This window comes from Microtus pennsylvanicus, chromosome 4 (assembly GCF_037038515.1).
Source record: "Microtus pennsylvanicus isolate mMicPen1 chromosome 4, mMicPen1.hap1, whole genome shotgun sequence".
Lineage (NCBI taxonomy): Eukaryota > Metazoa > Chordata > Mammalia > Rodentia > Cricetidae > Microtus > Microtus pennsylvanicus.
Window position 1 is genome coordinate 89,382,210 of NC_134582.1, and position 18,184 is coordinate 89,400,393.

Sequence of the window (18,184 nt, forward strand, 5' to 3'; positions counted from 1 at the left end):
GTGAACCTTGACTGTATCCCCATCTGTGTATAATCCTACCCACCCAAAGCCAGGCTCCTAAGAACAAGGGGACATATTTACCTAGCTATAGCAGATGCTAAATAATATGCACTGTACAATAGATTTATTAATTTCTGGAGCTCTGGTCCCATTGCCACCTCTTTTGGATAATTTTTAAACAGTTTCAGAGTCACCACAATAGCAGGGGCACAGCAAGGTAGGTTTCCAAATGAAAGGGCAAGAAGACCTGGAGTTTTCCCCTGACTCATACCCTGCCTCCCACGTTTTGTGACATTTCGGATTGCATAACCACCCCCAAGCAATTAGAACTCTAAGTGACTAAACACCATGTCTCTGTCACATCTTTGACCTGCCTACTGAGCTAAATACTTTTCCCTATAAGTTGAGTTGCCTGGGGGAGACCTGGATCTGCCTAGTCACAGCCTGAGCTGTGGTGAAGGACAAATTCTTCCAGCCAAGGCTTGGCCTGGGAGGGCTAATGAGGTTTTTTCAGAGCCTCCAAGCGGATCTGCACAGAAGTGAGGTCCAAGGCAAAAACAGCGACTCCTGGAGGGAGATGCTGCTGAGCCAGCTGGCCCTGCTCACCGGAGTCTGTCTGCAGCTCTTTGCTCAGCGGGTGCCTGGTGTTGGCAGCTTATGAGTATCCTGGGCCTACTGGGCTTCTGTCCCTTCTAATCACACTGGTGACCATCTCTAGAGTGCTGTGTATCCCAAATCATTCCAAGATCATTAAGTAGACTCTCCTCTCTTATCCTTAAAACAAACACAGGTAGTATAACCCCCTCCCCACCAAGTCTACCCATGAGAAGTAAGGCCTAGAAGGCTTCATCTGCTAACTGTAAGTCCCGTGTTAGAATAGGCTGCAGGTGGGCTTGAATCCATAGCTCATGGTCTAGATAAGACCCCCACCTAACCAAAACAAGAAAAAAGGAGAAAAAAATCCCCCCATTCTAACACATCTTAATTAGATAAAATCTGATCTTTATCACAATGGACTCTTCCCAAGGTCTGCTTCCCCATGGGACTTTGATGGTGGTAACTCTTCTTCCCTGGATGTCTTCCCTGAAAAGGGCTTGCTGGTATTCTAACTTATAGTTCTAAAGAGAGAGAGAGAGCATCATACAACTAGTCAGAACAAAACTGGCCCAAACCTAGCAATTCCAGTTCTCAAAAGGCATCAGCTGCCAGGCCTCCTTTTGCTGTCTCCCTGGTGTTGGAGAGCAAACCCAAGGCCTCATATGTGCAAAGCAAACCTCTAGTCAACTGCTCTGTACCACAGATCTCATTTGCTGTATCAAAGAACAATACCAAGCCAGCTGTGGGATAACATTTAGGGTCAAAGCGGCAAAAGCTTTCTATTTTGTTCATTAATTCAGCTAGGTTAGGCTTAAGTAATACAAACAGGTTCTGCTGACATCTGCTAGTCTTGTCTTGCTATTTCTCATGAAATTCCTCATCCATACACCATTTTCTCCACGCACAATCTCTTGTTCTCAATCCATTGCTGTTCTTTTCCCCATATACCTAAATGCTTGGGAATGACCACATTTTTCTTTCCAGACGGTGCTTCTCTGTGTAAGCCTGACAGTCCTAAAACTCGCTCTGTAGATCAGACTGACCTCAGACTCAGAGATCAGCCTGCCTCTGCCTCTCGAGTCCTGAGATTAAAGATGTGTGTCACCACAGCCTGGCTATACCAGGGAAATTTTTTAACACAGGCAAGAAAAGCAAACATTGCTGTCTGGGACAGCACATTGAGCCCCTGCTTATAACTTCCAATCCGAGTCTGATGGTGAGCATTCACACATGCATTCCTCTATATTCCTCACTAAATCGTGCTTTGAAAGGAAAAAAAGAACACAAAGGAGGTTGTTCTAATCTGCGGCAAATCAAACACTCAACCGAGGCCTCCATCCCATGTGCAGCTGCACTTACTATGAGTTAGCAGCTGTTCACAAACTAAGAAAATAAGCCAAATATTTCTCTGCCTTGCTTAAAGGCTCACGAACCCTTTCAAAATTGAAACCTAATTTAGAGAGAATCCTTTACGGAGACCTACTCTGATGACTTTTCATAAATTTTAATGCAACTGAGCCGAGGAAAGATGGGCTAGATGAATTCTAAAGAGCTCTTGACTTCTCTCTTCAGGATGGGACTTTTCAGCTCGCCAGGCCAGTACGGAAACACGGCAAATGAATCGACAAGCTCACAAGTGAAAGCGGATTCCAGGCAGAGTTAATGTTTTACTGTGGCATTGGCCAGTGATTGTGGCAACATTGCAAAACACACTGGAATGTTGATCACCTTAATCTTACTACCAAACAGACTGCAAAAGCAATTCCACATCTTTCTTGATGAGTATCCAAAATGCAATGTACGATTATAAACATTTCTATGAAAACAGCTCCAAAGTGCCTATGGCAGACACATGATACCTTTTATAAAGGTGGCAACAAATTTTCAGTAGATATGCTTACAAGTCATCACCCTAACCACACTGAATTTCCATTTAAAATGATAGAAAAGCGATAATAAAATTACCTGTCAGCATGCTTTCAGGTCATTCAAAGTAATTAAGCCTTGGAAGGGCCAGTTGCCAAATTAAATTAGTTGAGCAAGAACCGGATCCTTCAATATTTTTAGCAACACAAGAAAACAAGTGATAACATCTGGACCACAAGCAGGGGTAGTTCAACAGTGTCTACTCTGTGCCTACTGAATGTCACTGTCAACTCTATGAACTGAAGAGTGCTGTACTAAGTAATGTTTAGCATCCAGCCCTCTAATTTGCAGACTGTATGCTGATTAACATGGTATACACTCTCCAAGAGCAAGTTCAAGCTACCACTATGCTGACGCTGATCGTGGGGTTGGGATGTGCATGGGCAGCTCATGGGACGTATCTGAGACTGCCCATCAGAACTGAGGTGCGCTGAAATGTGGACTCTATGAAATCCCTTTGTCACTGTTTCTGATTCTCCTGTAGGGACCATAGAGCTCCAAAAACCCCAATTTCTCACTTACAAGATGTGTTGTTTGAATAATTAATCTTTAAGCTTTCTTCCAGTTCAATCCTTTCAATATTTAAATGGTTTTTCTTACTCAGTAGAAGGGAGCCTGTGTCTGAGAGCAGAATCAAACAAAACTGCCTCTTGGTTTGTGTTTATCCCAAGTATGTTGAAGACTAAGGACAGCCTCAAACGTAGAGGGTGATTCAGATTCAGTATGATTAATTTTATAAAATTTAAGTATGTCTTTCAAAGCATATCAAATGATATTATATTAACTATAGTATGAATGAAAAAGAAAATTCCAAGACAAGCAAAAGCACACACTGGCCACTTTATAACATCCACTTCGCATTTCATAATATCTGCTTAAATCTTTGTGAAGTTTCAAAATGGACAGAATAAAAGATAGTCATATCTCTAAAGCACAGAAGATGTAATGTCTCATGTGTTTTGCAAAACATTGCATTGTGGAGATGGGCGTGGTGGCATACCCCTTTAATCCCAGCACTCAGGAGGCAGAGGCAGGCGGATCCCTGAGTTCAAGGCCAGCCTGGCTGCAGAGTGAGTCCTAGAATAGCCAGAGCTACACAGAGAAACTCTGTCTCAAAAAAAAAAAAACTCTCTCACCCCCCCCCCCACACAAAATGCATTACAGTCAGGTTTGGTAGCACAGCACTGTTAGTCCAGCCAATTAGAAGGCTAAGGCAATGTTCAAGGCCATGGCATAAATTCAAGGCAGCTTGAACAACTTAGTCCCAGACCCCATCTCAAAATACAAATTAAAAAGAGGGTTAGGCATGCAGCTCATGGTAGAGCACTTGTCTAGAATGCGGCGTGGGGGAAGGGATGGGAACTGCAATTGTCCTTACGGTCTAGGAACATGGGCAGAGACAAATTAATGAGATAATGGCAAAGGTATGTAGCAACTGCCAGATAAAAGGACTGATCAGTATTCTTTTCCCACAACTTTTGGGATTGAAATACAAATGACGTAGAGACTATCAGCATTATGAACACTTCCTGAAGAAAGAGAAGAATGGGAAGAATTGGATAGATCATCCCATAGAGGCCTGACTGTCTTGGGGGTAGCTCGAATAGGTTTGTCTCCTTGCTCTACAGCTTCCACGTAAGATACCGTCAGAGGAGGAGGAGTTAGGACGGGAACTATGGAGTTGCCTATAGATGTTGTTAGATGAAGGGAAATCCAACAGTCTGAAGGATGGAGTACTTACCACTTGGTTGTGTTCTCATGCATTCCTTCCCCTGACAAATACTTCTGAGCATCTATTACAGTAAGAGCCTGCCAGCCACAAGCATTTAAGGCAGAATAAGACAGATATGGCCCCTTCTCTTGGGGAAAAAAAAGGTGCCTCTTTTTCTGGTTGGCAAATCTACTTATGGATCCCATTGTTGATGGAGATGTGAAACACTATTAAATAGATAACATGACTGTTAAATAAAATGTCAGAATAAAGACAAGTCAACTTTCCTTTTCCTAGAAGTCATCCAAGATTTTATAGAGACTCTTGATAGACAAGTATCTGTCACTAAGACACAACATCAAGGTTTTATGTCACTAAGATAAATCAAGTCTATTTCCTCCTAGATTCATAGGAAAGGTGCTTCTGAGCACCTGTTGTGCCAGCTCCTCAATTTATAGCTACCTTTTAGGCAATTCTAACAACTCATATATATTAATATATAATAATACTATATATTATTACACATAACATACAATGTATATATTATATACAATATAATTACCTATATGCTATATATTATATGTTCTGCATAGTATATATATATATATATATATATATATATATATATATAATAGGCAACAAGCTGAAATTAAAAGAGATAATAATCTTGCCCCTAAATTTCCCAGTAGTGTCAGAATTCAAGTACACATCTGTGACGCAAATCCACCGTGACCTTTTTCTGTACTGTGACACTTTCCTCGGTCATCAGGTGATCACACCTTTGTTCACCATTGCCTACCTACAGCAGCTCTTGAATGAGCCAAGAGTTCCTAGACCTTCCTTCTGTATGAAGAAATGATGTCTTGTATTCACTACCCAGCTGTATGCATCTGGTCCTGGTCTCACCACCTCTAGATTTTCACCACAGCAAGGAATCTTATTCTAGAATGAGGCAAGGCCAGGGGTAGGATGAAGGGAGTTACCACAACCTAAGCCCTGTATAGTGCTCTGCTCCTGGAGAGAAAATGAACTGAGCCTCACCAACAGACAGATTTGCATAAACCAGATTCAGGGTGAAGAGGAACATTTTTATGGACCAACATGACTCGCATGATTGTTTTCCCGTAATGCACCACAGAGCAAGTCCAAGAGAAATGAGAGCAGCTAGAATGTAGGGAAGACACGACAGTGCACTGAAGGCTCACCGTGACTACTGGGCTGTATCTGATGTTTGCAGAGACTGGTGGAGGAAAGTGCTCTAAGAACCAGGAAGAATATGGCAGGAGCCTTGAATCAGCTTGGTGCCGCAGAATGCATTTGCTCAGTTGCACGAATCAGTATTCTAGCACTCATTCATGCTTTCGTTTCCCCCAGTGCTGGGTGATGAAAACTTTCATGTGAATACTACTCTCTGTTCTGTCAGCCTGGAGTCTTGGTATCATGTGAAAAGGAATTACATCTTTCACGATCGGACTCTCCCCCCAGTATGTTGTTTCGGAATATTAATGAATGATGTGTTTTAATTGCTACTCCTGGTTTCCTTTCAGCAATCCGACACCAAAGCTCCTAATCAAGTACAGTGATGACTGGATTTAAATTACATCACCAACTCCTATCTTTCAATTAACCAGGGACAAATGTGTACAAAAAAGTCAGTGGGCTATTGCCAACAGATTCCTTCCTGTTTGTGTCCAGCTTGTTTATGGTCGTGCTAGGGCGTGCTGCCTCTTACCAATGAGGTTAGGCACAAGGGAGAACTAATATTGCACCTGATGGAATGGTTATGTCAGACACGTCAGGACTGGCTAACTTCAGTCTTCATTCATTTCTGTCTCTGGATTTCCACTTCACTGGTTTAGTAAAGCAGGCTCAGGGAGGCTCCAGGACACAGATTTTGGTGGCTGTAACTCTGCTTGGTTGTTCTTATTAATTAGGCTTTGGCAGGACTCTACAGGAGCAACGCTTCTTTATGAGATGGTTTTAGAACAGAATTTGTCCGGACAGATCACATCATGTGAGTTGTAACCCAGAAGCTAGTGGACGGAGTTAAAGGATGGCGTGAACATCCTTTGACCTGACCTGGTATTATTTTTACAGAGGTTCCAGCTGGTGATAGATTTAAAGCACACTCCATTTCTTGAGCTGCTATTCTGTCCACCAAGTGGAATATTCGGATTCTGATTTTGATGGACAAGAAAAACATGAGAAAATCTTTCATTTCTAGAAACTGCAGTGTCCTCAAGGTACCTGAAAAGCATACTGTTTGACTTCCAATTGCAAATACAGGAGTCAAATTTAAAGCACAAAGAATCTTCAGACCTACAAAAGGGCCAAGCAAGCATTCTTTACAGCTACTGCTGGCAAGCCTGTTTGCGCAGCGGGTTTTGTGGTGAGAACTGAGTAGAATGTGGAGTACAGGGGCCACCTTTGGCTAAACTTCAGAAACCGCATTAATGATTTATTATTGCATATGGACAGTAAGCTCCTTTCATGAGGGGGTGAAGAAAAACTACTTTGGGCATTTCAACACTTGAAAAGATGGAGTCATTGAGAAATCTTGCAGAATTTGTAGAATGTACCGAACACCTAATTTCCTTCAAATAGTTAACTAAACATTTTCAATATCAAATATAGTAAAATGTACCTATAAAATCATGTGACATGATTAGCTGTGTGTAGTAGGGAATAAGTGATAAACCAGATGTTGGGTGTGGTCTGTATTATTTACCATAGCTTTCTCCCTAGACAATTTGTTGAAAATGTTTACTTGTTCTATGAATGAAATCCATACTTTGGGGGAAGGAGCCTTGGAAGTGCACGGCCACAAATAAATAAACAAGACCCAGTCACTCACACTTTTCTTTCTGCCTGCCCTGCTTCAATTGAGCAGCTTTAACAATGAGAAACTCTTCCTAGAGCTGCTGCTTTACATGCAGAGCGCCTCAGTTCTAACCACAGTGGCTGACAGAAGTCACTTCCCTCCTGAAGAAGTGGCTTCGCTGGATACAACCAGCTTTATGATCAAGCGTGTAACAAGTCTCCTGCTGCAAGGGAGTGCGAGCGAGGTCTGGAGTAAACGCAGGGCAGCTGGCTCCACAGCTGTGCAAACTGTAATTCCGTGGTGTGAGTGGGAGGTAATGAACAGCCCTAGACTTCCGCGCATCCGCGGGGACATTTAAGTCTCTCCCTCTCAGAAATAAAGGTTTTTGCTTTGAAACTTCTGCTTGTGCTTTTGTAAGGCTAAAGCAAATAATTAGGGCATCAAGTTGGTGGGGTGGGGAGAGAGGGTGAAGGGAAGAGAAGAGGATGTCATGAAAGAGGAGAGTCAACAGGGTATCTGACTATCTTGTACCCAGTTAGGTCAATGCACCTTGTGGCATTCCACAGGGTCATAGGGTGGGATACAGGTGCTTTGGGTCAGAACAACAGGTTCCATCTTGAACATCACTCTTACATGGGAAGCTGAAGCAAGGTCAGAACAGCAATGAAAAATTAAAAGAATTCTGAAATCCAAAGCACTTGTAAAGTTTTGTCTTGTAGTGAGAAGGCAATTCTGTGGAGAGCACACTCTGCACAGGAAGAATTGACAGCAGAGGTGTGAACAGGACCTCAGTTGATACGATGGTAAATGTTGTGTTCAACCCTAGGAGACAACTAAAGGTTGAGTTTAGGATTTGGCTTTAGAGGGCTTAGTTTATCTTTCAGTTTTTATTCCTGTGTCTTAGTTTGCCAAAGGTAGATACTGAAAGCTGTCCCTGTCACCCAGACCACACAGGCTTCTGCCCTTCATCTAGCACTTTACTTTGGGAAAATACTCTCAATATTGGGAGAAAGACTGAGAGACTATTATCCGCTTATTATAGGTTGAGAATGTGATACAGATCAGATGTGGGGACTTGGGCTTTGGGAAACAGCAGCTCTGCAATTCATCACAGAAGTTCGTGTTCACAAAGAGAGGAGAGTCCCCTTAACTACCCAAAGGTAAGTCTCTCTCTCTCTCTCTCTCTCTCTCTCTCTCTCTCTCTCTCTCTCTCTCTCTCTCTCTCTCGTGTGTGTGCACACGCATGCGTGTGTGCATGCATATGTGTGTGCATGCATGTATGTGTGTGTAGAGATCAGAGGATAACATTGGGTGTCAGTCCTTGCCTTCCACCTTGGTTGAGGCAGGGTCCCTCTATTTGCCCACAGCTTATCCCCCTCTGTCTCTGCTTTCTATATGGCTGGAGAAGTGCTAGGATTACAGGTAAATGGTGGTGGTCATGGGGCAGTCGTGATGGTTGTGGTGGAACTGGTGGTGCTGATGGTGGTGGAAGTGATGGTTGGGAGGAAGAATACCTTAGAGGGATGGACTGAAGATGCAGCAGGAGAGTGAAGCAGGAGAGCGCTCACTGTCCATTTGTGATAAGGTGCACTCATGTCTGCCCAGCATTATTTCTGCGTCTCAGTTCATTAAATCATTAGATCTTCAAAATAAACTTCTAAGACGGCAAGCACCATTAATTCCATTTCACAGAGAACCCAGAGGACTGAGGGAGGGGAAGGTGAGATGTCTCACAAAAGATCACACAGCTGGTTGCAGAGTGGGAAGCAGAACCCAGGAGGTCTCCAGTTTCTGCCTTTTTAACCACTGCACCATCCCACTATGGATGATGAAGAAACCCCCCTTACTGTCCTTATTTCCACTCCTCCTGGGGCTCAGAAGCTATACCTTATGTAATGTTGGTATAATGATAAATACATTTTATGGGCTTGTTTATTCATTGTTGCTTTCAACTTTAAAAGAAATTACAATGTCTCTGTGGGCTTCTAAAAATATCTGTGCCCCCACCCCCAGCTGCGCCTGTGGTACCCGAGGACGTTACCAGTCCTGCACCCCTGTGCCTGTGGTATCCAAGTATATATATATATCCAGTCCCAGCTTCTTAGTCCTTTCCTCTATTCCCTTGACTCAGTCTGGGCAAGAGAAGAAATTTGCCTCCCTCTCAACCACACGTAAGAATCAACTAATATTTCTTTGTAAATATTCTAAATTCAGAAAAGCCAACAGTTAAGTAACGTTTATCTAATTGTGAGTTGTAAAGTCATTTGGGTGGATTGTAACTAGTTGTTTTATAATTAAAATATATTAGAATGGCACGGGGCGGGAGGGATAGGATAGACCCCCCCAGAAAGCATCAGGGTACACTTATCAGTTATAAGCTTATGTGTGAGTCCAGTAGGGTGAGATAACATGCATTTCTTAGAGTGAGTCTTAGCCACAGCTTTGTCCTATAATACTGACTTAAGATATGTTCCTATCCGCATTTCTTTATTTACTTCATTCAGCTTTCAATGTGACCTCTGAAAATAGTTGGTGATGTTAGCTTATGCTTTGGGGTTAATCATGACTTTTCAGAGCACAGATTTTGAAGATGTATCGCAGGATCTAAATTCCAGCTCTTCTTCTTGGCTGTAGTGCCTTCACTACATTATAACTTCTCTTTGACTTAGCTCACATATACACACAGGAGTAATGCCAGTCTCCTAGAGTCATTGTGAGATATGAACGGGCAAATGCCCATAACGTCCTCAATACAGCAAAGTTAGCAAAGCAAATGCTCTCTCTCTGGTATCTGCTCTGTATATGGTTATAACTGTTGATTTCTGTGAACAACCTCATTTGAATTAGACACTTGTATAGTTGCTTGTTTGATTTTCCACTTAGATGTTTTGCAAACATCGCACACATTTGGCAGTTCTTTCTTGGAACTCTGCCATTCTGCTAACCCCAACAGGCCCTTCCTTCCTCACGACTCAGGTCAAGCCTCTGAAATACTGCAGGTTCTTCTCTCACACTGCACATTAATCCTCTGAGAAGCCCATTGACCAGACATGCAACTGAAAGCAGAATTTAAGGTGCTGGCAACTCACCTGTTTGTTTTACAACAAGCCTCCAAACTGGCTTTCCTTCTTTCATGTATGACCAGAGTCCCATTCCTTCTGGAATCTCCTCTCTTGCTCCTCTCTAGCTACACTGGACTCCATTAGATACCAGGACTGTCCTAACTCGAGGCCCTTCTTCAGCTCTCTCCCCACTACATACTACTTATTCTTCTACCTGAATTAAAGAACTTGAATCAAGTCCCTTCTTCTCCCCACTATCAATCTTGCCGTCTACCCTTCTTCTTCTATGTTAGGCAACTCTCGGCCTTCTTTATTCTTTTTCTCTGTTTTGTCCTTTACATGCACTAATTTATGAAATACTGTGCTGTGTCCTCAGAGATTATACACCCGATGTTGTTAATCTAAAGAAAAATCCTCAGTCCAAATGCTTCAGAGCCCAAATACATATTTTTGTTTTGTTTTTTGAGACAGGGTTTCTCTGTGTAACAGCCCTATTTGTCCTGGAACTAGCTCATATAGACCAGGCTGGCCTGGAATTCACAGAGATCCACCTGCTTCTGCCTCTTAAGTGCTGGGATTAAAGGTATGTGCCATCACTACCTGGTCCAAATACTTTTTGAAAATGATTGATTTGGAGGTAGGGGTGGATTTTTGATTTCCAGGTTTGTAGAGTTATCCAACTGATAAAATTATACACATATCCAGAATCTGCAAGTGTCTGAAATCTGAAACACTTATGACTCCAAACACTGGATAAAGGGCATTTCACTGCATGTTACTGTCCAGAATCCATTGTTAAAACTTAAAATTCAAGAGAGTAAGATACTATTTCTTTCTTTCATTACTGAGGTTTAGCAGTGTCTGAAAAGGCTCTGATCCACAGTTAACTGCTCAGTTAATATTCTTAATGTAATGAATATCACTAAGTCAGTATGAATAAAGGGCCCAAGGGCATATGGGAGAAATGTATGAGTAATAGAGAGTAATAAAGCTCTTCCTGCACCCTTGATTAAACCATAATTTTAATATTAAACCAACTTGTAATTTGGTTGTTTGAAATGCAGAGATAATGGGGCTTTGTTCAGAATAGTGAACACACACACACACACACACACACACACACACACACACACTCCCATGTCTATAGCACAACCCAGCTATTTTATCAACAGAGATTCTGATGCTGATTAGTAGTTTGGGGTATATAAATGGGGCAGGAGAAGTTCAATAGGAATCTTACAAGCTTTACACAGCACATTCATTCAGACACATAAAGAGGTACTATTGTGAGATCATTCCTGTTGGCTTTGGAAACCCATGTAGTAAGTTGTACAAGTCCACTGTTATTGGATAAGAGTATAAAATTGATATCATATTTCTTTAACTAGCCTTTGTTATGTTAAAGACTTACGCACTAGCACTAAAGAAGTCTATATGTCAACATAGTACTGTTCCTCTCTAGAAGTCACAGCCACTCCCCAAAATGGCTGGGCATGTGATGACACAAATTATGATGACACCGGAGTCTCCTTTGTCTCCTACACTGAATGGCACCTGGCACCAGTTGTTTTTCTCAGGTCTGACTTTGCTCGCATAACACACTGGGCTGTACAGTTTGTTTCCATTTTACTTCATTAAGTTGAGGAAAGAAAATGTTAGCCTTATAAATTATCTTTAGTTTCCACTTAAAAATTAAGCATGCTAGATTTTAACTACCTCATATGAACACTAAACAGTGCACAAAATGAAGTTGTATAGAGCAAAGAGTAACTCTACAAGCCAGTCTGAAAAATGGTTTGCTTTAGTAATAAAGGGTATTTGTACAAAAAAAAGCATCAATATACAACTGCTGTATTACAACCAGTAGCTCATTTGTTTCTGACCACCCATGTGTCAGTGGAGAAAAGAATGATGCCTTGTAGTTCATGGCCAGGAAAATGCCTAGAAGTATCACTCCGTGTGGATTTCAAAATTTTATATTCAAGGTGTGCCTGCCATGTGGCTTGTTTGTGCCTAGATTTACCTGCCCCAGTCATCTAGAAAGATAAAAGGAAAACATACATTTTTTCATAGTATTTAACTTTAATTATGAAGAAGAGGTTAAAAGTCTTAGGTGTAGCTGACCCATTCACTCTTAAGGTATCCCAAACTAAGCCAGTTATGACGCCTTTTACCCTATGGGCCTGAAGAAGTAGAAAAGACTGGTAGAAGTCAGAAATGCTTATCGTTCAGTATGACTGGGAACAAAAGCAGAACCTGGTCTTGTGAAGAATATAAGCACGCTGAGGTTGAGCATGCTATTCATCTAAAATATCCAGAGATACAAAGCAATTCTGAAGTGTCAAAGAAGAGCTCGCCTCCTGAGACTGGAGAAAAAAGAGATCACTCCGCACAAGCACAAAGGCCTGAGTTCATATGAGCACCCAGATAAGAAGCAAGGTTCACATACACCTGTAAGACCAAAGCTGTGGGGTGGGGAGTGGCTAGATGATCTTGGGGCTGGGTGGCTACAAGCTTAGATCCACTAATCCCATTTTAAAGGACTAAGATAGTGATGATGACATCATGCAATGTCCTCTGGCCTCTTCACACGCATCCACACATATATATGCAAGTGCGCAAAACACACACACACACACACACACACACACACACACAGAATGTATCTTCTTATGTGGGGGAGTAGGTTACATGGTCTGAGATTAACCAGGAAGAAGTTAGAATTTTGTTCTTGATATCTCTTTTAGATATTTTATAGATGCTTTAATTCTTTTCCATCCCATACTGCCTTCAATCACTTCAATGCATAATTATATAGAACTTCGTTGCAAGTGTCACTTATATACCGAATGACCAAATACTCTATGTCATGTAATATACAGATAAGTGGAGAGCATAAGAAAGATACCTGTCTCTTTAATTCAGCGAGTGAATGATTTAATAAGGCAAGAAGATAAATTCTCTCAAGGTAAATGTTAGTGATGTTCATTATTGCTGCTGGAATCTACTCTCCTGTTACAGAATATCCTTTCAACACATTTGAATTTTTTTGGGGAAATAAGCAACCCACTCCCACTGTCCTACATGAGACCTGGTGTCTAGATACCTTACAATAAACACATGGTCTTCAATTTCTTTAGCATTGACATTATCTTCACCAAGTATCCATCCATATTTGCAGCTTTGAAATGTAGCCTAAAACCCAGAAAGGGGCTATTTGAGCTAAATAAAGTCCATGGCTCAGAAAATTTCTGTTCTCTCTCAGTCTAGATGCAATGGAGGTTGGCATTCCCACATAGCTGTGAAAGAGTCATACTATCTGATAATTGTGAGGGTATAGGTATAGAAGTATAGACTATACTCAACCTTGGGCTGGTTTCCAAATGATGTTCTTAAGTTCTGTTAGGGACAGGGTATAGTTGAAAAAATGCTAAAATATTTGATTAGTTTTAAAAATATTCAGTCCTCTTTATTCAGCAGTTATATGGGTTAGTGGAAGGAATTTCTACCCAAAATGATTTCATGATCATCAAGAAAAATAAATACATGTGTTTGTATCTTCTTCAGCCATTGCAAAATGTGTAAGGATGGACTTGTACACAGTTAGTGGGTTTGGGCAAATATTTGACAGAAGTACTTTAAAAGGATGAGAATTTATTCAGAAATAACAAAGAAAAACTTTGTGTTTGGGGGAAAGAGATGTGCTTGCCTGACTCGTTTATAAACTGCTGCTAAGAGGCAAACGAAATTCATGCTATGCAAGATTATACAATTTATTGGGAATGTGCAGGCTCCCCTGTTCAGCAGCCCTGATAACGACACTAATAGCTTAATTACAGCTTTCTGCTTAAGGAGATAAACAAGGCTGTTTGCTTTGTCTCTTCCTTTAAATCAGGGGTTACAATTACTTTTAAATGTGGTAGAAAGGCACATCTGTGAGTGCATCTACTCTGTTAAGAAAGCAACCAGAAACCAGCTGGGAAGTAAGGAAGCCCCAGGAGTGAGCAGGCAGTGTAACATTAGAGAGAGGGAGGGGAAAACCGTCCCATCCGAGCATGGAGCATCAGACACGAGACACAACAAACAGGCAGCAGTGTGTGTTTGTGTGTGTGTGTGTGTGTGTGTGTGTGTGTGTGTGTGTGTGTGTGTGTGGCTTTCAGGAATAGAAATGTCTTGGAGAATATATTTCCCCAGGATGCCATCAGAGAAATCCCAGGAACACCCCCTTCACTGCTTGCTATCCCTCATGCAGTCAGGTCTCTGCCTCCCCATCCTTCACTTCAGCACCAGGACGTGAGGACAGCTCCTCAGCCCTCCTTACAGAGCTGTGGCTGCCCATGACATCTTGTCCTTAGCATTTTCTCTAAATGGTGTTGGTCCTGTCACTGCCTTTAGTGGTGCGTGTAGGGAGACACAGGAGGGACTGGGTCCATGTTTGGCTTCCTTATTTCCAAATGCGATGGAAGGCATGATCTGTCTGAACCAATCTTTCAGTTGGACTCCAGAGCAATTTAACCAGAATAAAAGATGAAGTCATTGGTTTGAATCTGTGGTTAAGTGTAATTGAATAGTAGCGAAACTTGATACCCTTCTTTAGTGATTTATTTTATTACTTTGTTATAGCACTACTAGGAAGGCAAACAATCTTTACTAACTGTACTTTAGTTCATTTTCTTTTCTACTAAGTTGAAAACACCAAAAATTCCTAATATCTTTAGCCTGAGAGAACAAGATTAGTCCTAAAAGGACCACTTTTCAGTTCTTTGGAAGGCCTCTAAAAACATGTGCCGGACCTGGAAGATGCAAGCAGGGCTTCTCACAAGAGCCCCACAAACTACTACAGCATGCCACAGTGACCAAAACTCCACAACGAAGGTCTCTCCCCTCCAATTTCAATGTAGAGGCAACCATTTAGGAAGTGACCACACACAATGTTTAAAGAGCCAAATCATTAAGAAGAAAACATACTTGGTTACTCTGGCCCAGTCAGTCCCCCCCCCCCCCCCCCGCCTTTTGCCATTAGAAAGTTTCTTACTCAGTGAGTCAATCTTTTTCTTCTCCGCAGGGCATTGTGTACTTATTCTTTGCTCTGGCACACAAGAGTGTATACACACACACACAATTCAGTTCTTAATTTTTGTAAAAAAAAAAAAAAGCGTTGTCTGCTTTTTAAAACTTATTTCGAAATTGATCGAACCTTAAGGGAAACACCCTCACCCTTTAAGACAGCATGGAGAGGAAGAAACAAGGTCAGGCTGAGGGTTAGGAGCCATTCAAAAGAAGTGTTCTGTAAAGTTAGTGGTGAAAACTTCAGAGAGAGCAACTCCTCTGAGTTTGGAGCAGCAGCAGGAAAAGGACAAACTGATGTTTCTCATTAGGTGACCCTGGGTGCCCAAGTCACACACCTGAAGCATAGTAACTGAATCTTTCTGTCCCCTTCATTTACTCTTTCCCCTTCCCCCTCCCCTTTCTCTCCCTTTTCCCTCTCCTCTTCCTTCCTCATCTTCCCTCGGTCCTCCTCTCTTTTCTCCTCTCCCATTCACCTTCACTTAATTCTATCTGGGCCACTTGGGACGCAAGGAATCACCCAACGCTTGTTGTGGACCCCACTCTCATCTTTACCACCAACTTGGCTTTCCAGCCACTGTTCCCGATCAGCCCCGCCCCCTCCCCGCATCAGTAAGGTGACACCCTCTAGACAAAATCACCCGCGTCTGAATGTCACCAACAAGTTCCACCCTGTAGTAATCCCGCCAGCGACAGCCTCACCCAGGAAGTCCTGCCATCCCCTCCGCCCACAGCCGCACGGCATCCCCACCCTGCTGGTGATTCTTGGGGTCATTGTTACCACTGACACTTTCTTTTCTTTCTGGAACGGGAAAGCCCGCGTGGGTGTCACTGGTTGGGTGTAAGGCTCTACGCGCTACCCTCCCCCACCTCTGCAATACACACATACACATACGCCTTCTCCACGCGGGCGACACAAAGGGAGCGAGTGTGAGAGCGGGGCGCCCTCGGGGCAGGAGGGCGCAGGGAGGGGGCACCAGGGAGGGGCGGGGGCTGATCTGGCCCAGGAGGAAGGGAGGGAAGGAAGCAGGTGCCAGACACCCAGACGAAGGCGAGGGGCGTCCTTACCTGCCCCCAGGTTAAAGGAGATCCTGGCCTCTGCGAGATATGGCGTGTCGCTCTTGGAGCGGACTCTTCTGATGGGCCGCCGGTCTATGTCATCCTCCGAAGAAGCCGCCATTAATGTGGGAGGCAGGAGCAGGGTCGCCCGGCGAGCTGAGAGGAGAAGGAGATGGAGAGAGGGGGAGGGAGAGAGGCGGAAAGGGGGAGGAGGGGAAAGGAGGAGGCTCACACACATAGAAAAGGGGAGGGGAGGGGGAGGGGAGAGGAGGGGAAGGGGTAGGGAGGGTGGGGAAGAGAGGGAAAAGGGTAAAAAGAGGTAGAGAAAGAATGAGAGAAAGAGAGCAGAGAAAAGGGTGAAGGGAGAGAAAGAAAATCCGTTAAGGATTGGTGGACTGGAGCAAGATCAGGTTAGCCCTGGTCTGTACCCAGGGCTCCCCTTAACTCTTCTCCCAGCGCTGGGCCAAAGGGTCAGCGCTCTTGGCCAACACCCGCCTCCTGCCGCAGCCCTGTTTCAGCCGCTGGCACAAGACAGGCTAATGCGAATAGGAAGACTCCAAAGCCAAGATGCCCAGTCAGCAGCACTGTGCCCTCTCCCGCCAAATACACTTCCTCTCCTTTCAAGAGCAGGCTGCTACAGTCTCCACAAGCCAGGGGCCCCTCTAGCCTGAAGGAGCACAGAGGCCAGCTTTTCTGCTCCCTGCTGCCACTCCTGACACTCTTGCCCTTTTTGCCTTGGGGAAGGACACCTACCTATTCCAGGACATCCTCTGTCTTCTATCCCTCCCAACCAGACGCCCAAATAAAGTTTGAAACAGATAAAGGCATCTTTAGAAGTTCTCTTACCTGCCTTTTACAATTTAGGGTGGGACATGGAGGGACAGTGTGGTCAAGTTTGGGAGGATGGGTTTTATAATTGATATTTTCAGTGGAGACCAGGCTTATTCATAGAAGTGATGGCCATCTTCTCCATTCACTAGGTTGTAGGATGTGCTTATCTCGACATAAATACCTACTGTGTGAACCTTCAACTTTTGCTTTTGGGCACTTCTAATACAAATAATGCTGTTTGTACTGGAGTTCTCTCGGCAGCTCGGCACCATTGTTCCTGAAGGAAAGGTAACGATCAAAGGGGCTTGGGATCTTTTGAACATTTGCAGTGCCTGACTGCAACACTCCACAAAACAGCAAAAGAACCAGAGGGTTTTCTGGGGGTGTGATCAGAACGTGTTTGATGCCAGCATTGTAACTATTGATAGGCTAAACTCCTTTATGCTTGTCTTTCTGGATCTTATGACACAGGATCTTTTTTTCTGCCCTGATGTCATTATTCTTCAGTCTAATAAGTGCCCACCTCCAGCAGGTGGTTAACCTGACCTCTTTAGTACAAAGGAGAGCTCAGTATGGCTTCCAGCCCTTTGGTCTCTCAGCTCGGGCTCTACAAGGCTCTCCTCTGTACTGCACTTGCCATGTTCCCTCTCATTTTATATTCAGCCCCCTCTGGACTTTCCTGTCTCTCTCCTCTGGGCTCCTGCCTACACACATGCACTGTTACCCTTGGCCTTGCTGCTTCCTTGACCTCTACCATGGCCTCTGTGATTCTTCTTGAACTTCCTATGGCACTCCCAGCACCTCAGGTCTTCCATCCTTTCCCTTCATTTTCATTCCATCTACTGCTTCTTAACTTACTGTCTCTACCAAGGTCATGTTAAAAGGCCGCCAATGTCTTTCTAATAGAAAATGTCTTTCTTTCTTCCTTTCTTCCTTCCTTTCTTTTTTTTTTTTTGGTCTCTTTGAAATATTCCATGATCTATTTTTCTTGATATTATCTCTTCCTTGGCTCTTTCACCTCTGAACTACTTCCCTCACCACTGGATTTCTGATTGTCAGCCAGTTCCCACAAGTTAGTCTGAAGTTGCTCAACCCAAAACTCATCATCTG

The 18,184-nt window shown here is 43.2% G+C and overlaps 1 protein-coding gene across 10 annotated transcripts in view; it reads right to left on the reverse strand.

The window, feature by feature from the left end:
• Positions 1 to 18,184, reverse strand: part of Phactr1 (phosphatase and actin regulator 1) — a 438,973-nt gene that overhangs the window by 394,860 nt on the left and 25,929 nt on the right. For all 10 annotated transcript variants that reach the window (XM_075969812.1, XM_075969805.1, XM_075969815.1 and 7 more), the window contains exon 3: positions 16,253 to 16,399. In XM_075969812.1, coding sequence (XP_075825927.1) covers positions 16,253 to 16,399 — 147 coding nt within the window. The remainder of the gene's footprint in view (positions 1 to 16,252; positions 16,400 to 18,184) is intronic.